The sequence below is a fragment of the Oryzias melastigma genome, linkage group LG5, assembly GCF_002922805.2.
Source record: "Oryzias melastigma strain HK-1 linkage group LG5, ASM292280v2, whole genome shotgun sequence".
NCBI classification, from domain to species: domain Eukaryota; kingdom Metazoa; phylum Chordata; class Actinopteri; order Beloniformes; family Adrianichthyidae; genus Oryzias; species Oryzias melastigma.
The window spans coordinates 23,009,784-23,019,195 of NC_050516.1; the positions used below are offsets into that span (position 1 = coordinate 23,009,784).

The 9,412-nt window shown below is 38.0% G+C and overlaps 1 protein-coding gene across 3 annotated transcripts in view; it reads left to right on the forward strand.

Annotated features, from left to right (window-relative positions):
- camk1b (calcium/calmodulin-dependent protein kinase Ib) overlaps nt 1-8,767 on the forward strand; it is a 57,599-nt gene extending 48,832 nt beyond the window's left edge. For all 3 annotated transcript variants that reach the window (XM_024263792.2, XM_024263790.2, XM_036211995.1), the window contains 9 exons: nt 1-67; nt 2,219-2,357; nt 2,756-2,882; nt 3,004-3,079; nt 3,995-4,107; nt 4,299-4,377; nt 4,633-4,720; nt 5,907-6,036; nt 6,108-8,767. In XM_024263792.2, the coding sequence (XP_024119560.1) occupies nt 1-67; nt 2,219-2,357; nt 2,756-2,882; nt 3,004-3,079; nt 3,995-4,107; nt 4,299-4,377; nt 4,633-4,720; nt 5,907-6,036; nt 6,108-6,205 (917 nt within the window). In that variant the 3' untranslated portion in view covers nt 6,206-8,767. The remainder of the gene's footprint in view (nt 68-2,218; nt 2,358-2,755; nt 2,883-3,003; nt 3,080-3,994; nt 4,108-4,298; nt 4,378-4,632; nt 4,721-5,906; nt 6,037-6,107) is intronic.
- Nucleotides 8,768-9,412: the final 645 nt, after the last annotated feature.

Here is a 9,412-nt window from a genome sequence, read left to right on the forward strand (position 1 = left end):
ACCCCAACATTGTTTCTCTGGAGGAGATATTTGAGAGTAAATCCCACCTCTACCTCATCATGCAACTGTGAGTGTTCACACATGTGTGGGATTTGTGTTTGTGTGCAGTAGGCTTTGAGGCGCCTGCATGTGCCATCTCCTACTTGCTTTTTTGTCACATGCCTGAAGTGCGCTCTGTAACACGCGGTGGCAAACTGTACGAAGGCTACCGGTGAGCAGCAGTGGGGCGTATGCCTGCATACCAGCAGCCTGTCGGCCTCCCGCCCACCTCAGCTGCTAAAATGTCACAGAGAGGTACGACAGGAAGGACCGATCAGTATCGGGAGCACTGGTGACTGCGAGACGCCTGACAGAATCAAATATTTATCTGTTCATCACAGCGGAGCAGAAAAATAAAACAGCTGCAGACGAGGAAGAGGATATATATTTACTAACCAAATAAAGAATTTTAATTTCTTAAAAAGTTAAATTATTAAGTACTTTTGTAGTTAGCTGCAAACACAACCCCAGATATTTTGTTTTCAAAGCATTCCTTCCTTCTGTCTGATGACTTATCTGTGTTATCTCACAGCTGAATGTCCTGCAGAGTGGAGCTCCACATCCTGCAGAATCTTATGCACACATGAAACGATAAATATCACCATGAGAAAAGACGCAGTTCAGTCCAGTTATTGAGACGAATAATGTCTGTTCATAGTGAAGGTCAAAGCGGCGCTCTCTGCTGTGCACGCTTGGTTTGTTTTCCTGGCAGTCCAGCCTCTTCCCACAGTCAAAACATGACACGCATGTTTGATTTAATGGTAATTCCAAATCAACTGCGAGGGTGAGACTTCCAGATGTTTCTCAGCTGTTCGGGGTCCTCACTGCTTCACTGCAAAGTGACAGTTGTAGCTTCCAGCTCTGGGATGAAGCAGAGAAGAACCAGATTTACAACAAATTCCTGTCTTTAAGACCCACTGTGATGAAAATTGTGCTTTTAACATGTTTTTGTGGCATTTTTTTGATGACTGAAGATATGTTGAATTGCATATTTGAGTATTTATTTGATTATGTAAATTGATGTGAATTAGGAGCAGGTGCAAAAAAGCCATTTGAAAAAGTGCTTTAGAAAATATGCTGGACGGACCACAAGCATCCTGCTCCACAGTGGAGAGGGGGCGGGGCTACTCAGCATTTACAGCTCCGCCCACAACTCAGAGGCGAATTTTTAATAAACTTCTGCCACTCTATGTCCTAGAAAACAACACAATTTTTTAAATTTTGGCTCAAAACGGCATAATCAAAAGCCCACTAGGAACGTCTTTACAAAAGATGATTGTAGTTGGAGGATTTATCTCTATTTAAGAGCATCAAAAATGAAACTCTGACCATCAGATTTTTTTTTTTAGAGGATTATTTTTGCTCTGCAGATACAGAGTGGAACAGGGTGTGGACACTTGCTGATTTTAAATAACGAATGATGAATAATGAATAGATCTTTGTACATTTACGACTGAATCCAGGGTCACTGCCTCTTTGCAGAGCTCTCAGTTTGTGAGGTGCCAAAGTAAATAAGAAGTCAGAGTGGAGAAAGCTGTCATTGCACAACATCCTGCTCTCTCTGTGTTGCTTTGTCACTCCACTGACTCAGCAGCGCAGCAGGTCATAGAGAAACACCACGCAGTGCAAAACTGCCTGTTCACTTCTCCATTTAGTCCGAATAAACAACAACAAAAGAACAATAGAATGCTCAGGGCTCTTTATTGTTGATTTTTTCAATATAATTTAATGCAAAACCTCTATCAAATTAATCAATTGTGGTTAGTTTAACCCTTTCTCTGCAAAATTCATCAAACAAGAGAGTTCATCTTCAAAGATGTATGTGCAATGCAGCAACATTCTGGGGTTTGAGAGGCTTCTGTGCTGGATTTGTTCAGCTTTGTCTCCATCTAGTGGCTGAAATCAAGAAGACACTTCTGGTCTCTTTCTAGAGTCTGAATTTATTTCTTCCTTTTTGCATTTATGTAAAAAAACAGTTATGTCATTGGATGTGCTGTAGCTGTTACCTACATCTTTGGTCAGGTCCTCAAAAGTTCCCGTTTTGAATTTCCTCGTATATGTTTTGTACTTTTCGACTTCCTCGACGTCTTTTCTGACATTTCCTTATTTTATTTTTAGATTACAAGCACAATTTTTTTTATGATGTTGTTACTTCTGTGTCGTTAATCTCTTCCTGCAGAGTGTCTGGGGGGGAACTGTTTGACCGGATCATCGAGAAGGGCTTCTACACAGAGAAGGATGCTAGTAAGCTGATTCAGCAGATTCTGGACGCTGTCAAATACCTCCATGACATGGGCATCGTGCACCGGGACCTCAAGGTCAGGGAAAGCTTTCACCACAAACACACATTGTGAATATTGTTAACATTTTGCAGCTCAATACATTGCTTTTATTAATTATTTTTTGATGCTTCAAAGTAGAAATAATGAAAAGGTTTTTTTGTTAATATTTTCAGCCATAAAATGTTGTTTTCTTGTCTTGTTCTTTGTTAAATATTCATCAATCCTTATTACTTTTTCTGACTTATACATAAAGCTTGTTTATTTTCCTGCTTGGTTTAGCTGCTGACAGTAAACAAAAGTTTGGTCTTGTGTGTAATCCCATAATCCTTTTAGTGTGAGCAGTCAGTGTGCTTGTACTGTTGGAGAAGGTGTGTTTAAGAGAGGTTAATCTGACTCTGTTTCCTTATTTGTTTGTTTGTTTGTTTATCTCACAGCCAGAGAACCTGCTGTATTACAGCATGGATGAAGACTCCAAAATCATGATCAGTGACTTTGGTCTTTCAAAAATCGAAGGTTCAGGCAGTGTGATGTCCACAGCCTGTGGAACGCCTGGATATGTTGGTAAAGGATTTATTTTCTGTCTTTTAGAAGAAAATCCGTGTCTTATTTGATCAGATGAACATCAACCATATATGATGTGGAGTGTCAGATTATCCTCTAAAATAAATGTTTATTCTCTAAGCTCCTGAGGTTTTGGCTCAGAAACCGTACAGTAAAGCAGTGGACTGCTGGTCAATTGGTGTCATATCGTATATTCTGTAAGTACATTATAGTGTTTTAATCAATAAATCACTTTTTAAAATGTCTGTTAGGACTGGATCTTTTAACATTATCCCAACTAGGGCTGAGTTGATAAAATTGATTAATCGATTTGAATCGATTTAAGCTTAACAGATCAATAATCAATTCAATAAAATATAAATCGATTTAGCACATAAAGCTAAAGTCTGCTAGCTTGATGCTAATTTTTAATGGAATTTCCCATAGGACGGCTAATGCTAACATCTTTATAAACTCACAGGTAGGAACTTTACAAACCCTTCTAAGTAAATATTTTTTAAAGTAACTATTTGTGGTCTAAAACACAGTTTTTAGCTCATACTTTCTTCTTCTTCTGGAACAAGGTTTAACGCTATAGCGCGATCACCACCTAGTGGCCAAACTGAAACGTCCTCCAGGAGAAGCAGAACAATGTTTCCAATGTTAATGATCTGAACATTTTAGTTAGAACTTCTCCTTTAGAGAATCCATGTAACACTGGATGATATTAACAATCTCATTATTTCACTAATACATTTACAGTATGTGAACTGGATCAGATTAATATAAATATATTCAAAACATACAGTAGATTATAATGTATTACTAAACAAATGTGTATAAATTGTAAACTTAAAATTTCATTGAAGAATCGAAAGAATGAAAAATAAAAATCAGAATTGAATCGATCCAGGTTTTTGTGAATTGTATCAAATCGTTTCTGGAAAATTTAATCGATACCCAGCCCCAGTCCTAACAGCATTGTGACTTTAATTTTTTATGTTAACTTTAAAATGACCAAATTAAAGTCATAAAGGATTTTATTTAGTTTACCTCTTGCTTTATGTTATTTTAAAGATACATTCAGGATATTCAGTTTTTTTTTTTTTTAACAGATGATTTTTTTTCCTCAGGTTATGTGGATATCCTCCCTTCTACGATGAGAATGATGCCAAACTGTTTGAGCAGATCCTGAAAGCAGAATACGAGTTTGATTCTCCGTATTGGGACGATATCTCTGATTCAGGTGGAGTACAAACGGTTCCCACAAACACTTTCAATATCAGCATTTATTTAGATGCTGTAAAAGCAGCCATTTGCCTTTTTTAAGGAAGTTTTATTTCCTTTGATAAGTCCTTCTTGAGAATTTTTTTTTATTTATATTTTTTTAAATGGATCTTTTCATCAATCGTTTTTTTCTGTTGGTGTTTTTTACAGCTAAAGACTTCATAGTGCATCTGATGGAGAAAGACCCAAACACGCGTTACACGTGTGACCAGGCTCTGCTGCACCCCTGGTGAGGCTTAACCGATCTGATCTCGGTCACACAGAAAGAACATCAGCTTTTTTATGGCGTCCATGATTCTAAAATGTCTCATTTTCTTTATAGGATTTAGGATTACACTTTTGCTTTAAGAATACAGATATAACATTTACACAACCCCTGTATTTGCATTTTTTTTGTCTCGGTTGTTTACTCTCATATGAACACATTAAATGTTGTGTTTTTTTATTGCACATGCTAAAAACACAATCCCTCTTTTGGTGTCAGGATTGCTGGAGATACTGCCCTGGATAAGAACATTCATGAATCTGTCAGCGCTCAGATCAAGAAAAATTTTGCAAAAAGCAAGTGGAAGGTTAGTCCATTCCTGTATGAATGATCAATGTTCACCTCCAATATTGTACGTCTATATAGAATACGATCAAATCAACCTGGATTTGTCTGCTCTTACACCTTTTTATATATTTTTAATTTAAAAAAGGAACTTTCTCAAATGCTTAGCACTTTAAAAAGTCTAACGCCGCGTTCACACTGAATGTGATTTGTGTGTCAAATTCATTGTTCATGAGCTTAACCCTGATTTTCACTTGAGCAAAAGTATTTACATCATTTCCAATTTGTTGCATTTTTCCCAGGAATGGGTGGACCAAAAACCAAGTCTTCAGTATCATTAATATTATTTTTTTAGGAATTTTTTGTTCTCAAATTCCTAATTTTTTTTGTCATTTTCAAGCATGTTTTTAGGATCTTCCTGTGCTTATATTTTCAATTTTCTTACATAAACCACAGACAAAAATAAAAGAAAGCTACTCTAATTTATGATGTGTTATCATATTTTAATCTATTTTTTATGAAAAATATTTTTTATTTGGGAATGATGTAAAAATTACCCTGCAGAAGTGATGGTGTAACTATTTATAGCGAAAGTGTTCTAGGGTTATTGCCCCAGACGGGTGTGGGAGGAACCACCACCAAACGGTTTTAGCCTGATCGCTACATGGAGTGGTGTGTGTGTATATCTCATTAACAATGCACGAAAGACATGGAGGATGGTTAGAGATTGGATTTATTTATTTCTAAAAGCTCTCTCATTCAGAAACTCTCTTGGTATGGTGAGCTTCACTCCAGCGTCTGAATGACGGCTGTTTTCTGCGGTGTTTCTGTGTCTCTGTGACCCAGTTTAAATATTTGCTGTATTAGTCCAAGAGAGGAAAAATAAGAATAAAATGAGAGGATTTCTTTTTATTATTGAAAAATATCATAAAGTTCAGGAGGCCCAAGCAGGCTGCCCCCCCCCAATACAAATACATCAAGCTTAAAAAGCAGCAGATTGTAGCTTAATAGCTAATTTCCATCTGTAGTCGTTTACAAAGCAATAAATTATGCCTAAAGATTATAAACATATTTACCAATTTAAAACGTTTTTTAAAAAGAAACCCAAAATAAAACACATTATAAAGCACAAACAAATGCAATATAAGGTGTATAAAAGCTCATATCCAGACATTTGAACGACTGAAATAACTCTATTCTCTTTGCAGCAAGCATTCAATGCCACTGCAGTGATTCGTCACATGAGGCGTCTCCAGCTGAGCACCGGCGGCGAAGCGCCCAACCCCTCCCTGCCTGGTCAATACCCGACACACTTACTGATGCCAGAGGAGGGTGCAGGTACGGCAGTCGCTGTGTTTCCATACCACCAAACAAGAGATGTACGACTAAAGCATTTCTCCCTCCCTCAGGAGCTTGTTGTGAAGGCGGTTGCTCCCAGAACGTCGACGGTGCCGCGGATCCGATGTCCAACTGCACCTACCGCTGCCACCCAGCCAGCAGTGTCTGATCCGAGGCCCACTACATGTACCGTCTTTCAATCCTGAGTAACTGTCAAATTTTATCCCCCTCGGTTAAACCAGAGGCACCATCTCCTCCCCAACCTTATCTGGCTAGGAGTACAGCGCAATTCCAACCTGTCGCCTGCAGGGGGTGCAAGCACGTCAAGTCCGGGAGGGAGGAGGCTTTAAAGGGGTTGAATAGGTGGTGGAGGGAAACTTGAAGTGTATATGATGATGATGCACCATCGCAGATCGTTTTTGTGATGAGTTGATGAAGATACTAAGGAAAGGGGAGGGCTGCTTCCCCCACATCTGTACTGGGGGGTTTGCAGAAGCAGGGTGGAGCTTGATAGCCCTTGCTTTTTGTTTTCTTTTGTTGATGCAGTTTTTGTTTACTTTTGTTTTCTTGGCCTCCTACTTTTGAGACTGTGGGGTGTAAATCTGTCCGCATGAGGGAATGTCCCACAGGAGGTCTGGTCCTTGAACGCACCGTCTCAGATGAGCTGCGGCGGTGGAGGGATACCGGAGCGTGGGTGTGTAGGCATCAAAATATAAAGTTCCACATTTAAGTCTTTAAGAAGTGGAGCTTTTTTGACAATCAGTGGCAAAATAGTTCATCAATTTTCTTGTTTGTTCCATGTAGCCTCTCTTGTGTTATTTCAGTGTTTCTTGTAGAAAAAAAGCTTCTACTTTCCTTTTTTTTTTTAATCCCGAACTTGTTGAACTAGAGGTTTATATTTGTCTAAGGTGCCTTCTGGATATACAGTATGATGGTTATTTTTGGTGACTGGTAGACTCTGAAAGTGTTTTTTCTATTTGTTAAGTCATTCTGTATTTGCTCACAATTGGATGCATGTTCTGTTTTTACCACCAAAAATAATGCTAAAAGAAAGACAAATTTTAAGAGTAACAGATTTGGATTATTTATATAGTTTTAAAGTGTGTTTTAAAACAAGCATTTATTTGCCTGCAGCCTTTGGGGCTCATTAAAGTGTAGGTGAACATATTAAAACATATTCACGTGTAGCCTTTAAAATACAAGAATGATGACTAGCGTCACGATTATTCTGTGTTCACACCCATTTCTAAATTAGATTTTTCTTCTTTTCCTCGACATCTCTTTAAGGAACATGCATCGGCTTTATGCAAATGTAATTGAACAAATCTGTGCTTCATGGTCTGCTATCGTCAGGACGAAGGATTCCTTAGCTTTACATTTGCTCTAATTATTGGATTATCGTTTTTTCTCGGCGGTACAAACGTATTTAGTTCTGGTTGTGTTTTAACTTGGTTTCTTACGGGTACAGAATCACAAAAGGAGACATTTTTACCGAAATGTTACCCTTTAATGACGGTTAGCAAAACTGATTGTGCTACTTTAAAATGTACTTTGAGGTTAATAAACTGTATTGATGGTCAGTGATGATACTTGTGCTTTCTAATGACATGGGGCGTTCATTTTTTTATATAAAAAAAGTTGACGTTTGGGTTTATAAACGACTCTGAAACATGAAATCACAGTAAAACTTTGAGGCATCACAAGATTTAATAATATATCTAATTTGAAAAACCTTTCACTTTAATTTTTTTTTTAAATCAAAACATACCTTTTTATTCAAACAGAGCTATATTTTCAGAGCATTTATGCTCAACACTTCTGCTTCCTGTGTACCGTATTTTCCAGAGTATAAGTCGCAGTTTTTTTCATAGTTTAGCTGGGGGTGCGACTTATACTCAGGAGCGACTTATTTGTGTTGTTTTTTTAGACATCAAAAGGATTATATATTTGTCATTTTCTCATTAAACGGCATTTGTCTTTTAGCCGTTGTTTCCTCTAACAACCACTAGAGGGCGCTGCTTACAAAGTTCTTGCTACTGACAGTTGCAGAAGAAGTGTCGTCCAAAACAAACATGGAAGAAAATCTGTTAAACGTGGATATTCTTATACCGATCAAAAGATTATTATTCTTTCTTCTTTTAAGATAATCTGAGTTTTTTGGATTTGTTCTGAAACGTTAGACTTCTCTCCTTATGTATCTGAAGTTATATATGGTTTTCTTCTTCTTGATTAGAGATGTTTTGCTCTTGCGACTTATACTCCGGAAAATACGGTAGTCTTAATTTTATTTTGCTCATATATAAAAGTGATTTTAAAGTCAAATTGTATCTTAAAACCGTCCTCTTCAGGATTAGAGCTCATTTTAAGGGAAGAAGAGTGACCCTGTCCTTTAGGGTGCTTAACAATAGGTGCTTTCCTGGTTCAGCATTTCAACTTTTGCACACGTTTTCCTACATAAATGTCACCCTGCCTCCTTCTAAGACGAGAACTATTAAAACGAAGCATTCATTTGAAGGGTTTGCATTTGTACTTTGGTTGCTTCTAGAGAATGATCTATATAAATGACTATTTGTACCATAAATATGATAATGCCTTTAATGATGTTCGGGCCCATAGAGTGTAACGTTGAAATGTGGCTATAGCTCAGTGTCAAACTTGGAAAATGTTTTGCTTGCTTGCTTGAAACGAATTTGTCAGTGAGTCATTCATTAAATTTATCTCTATGCATTAACCCACTGACTGTTGTCGTTTGTAAAAGCTGCCAACAGGAGTAATGCGGTTTGGGGTTTCTCAGTCAAACTTTGCAGCCGTTGACCTCATAAAATAGCTTTGTGGCTCAGGAGATTTGTTTGCGTCCCGTTCTGCTGCACCAGGCCTCTCCCCGCTACTCCAAGGAATGCTGGGTAATTAAAGCTTGCGGTTTTGCTACTGGAGGAAAGCGGAGAGAGCAGAGCTCCTGAGTGAATTCTGGAATAGGAGACAGCGGACAGTAAAAACAAATGTACAGAAGGAGCCAGAGACAAGAGGGCGGGTTGAACATAATGGAAGGAAATTTGCATTGATTACAAGGTAGAAGAAGTGCTGGAAGAAGCAAGATTTGGTTTGGGTCAAAAAAAAAGTTTTGCAACTGATGTAAGGATATAAAAAAGTGTAAAACTCCTCAAATCCCTGCACTAATTAATACCAGTTTTTGTTTTCCTTCACTCATAACCAAACTCAGCTGAGCTCATTGTTGTTAAGCATCAGGCGTCTCCATCAGCCTGTTGAAGCACTTCCCTTCCTGGAAAAGTCTGTTGATATTCAGGCCAAAACAGGCAGACAGTCCATCTAAACCCAGACCCTTTCAACAGTCGTCATGACGACAAGTTTGGTATGA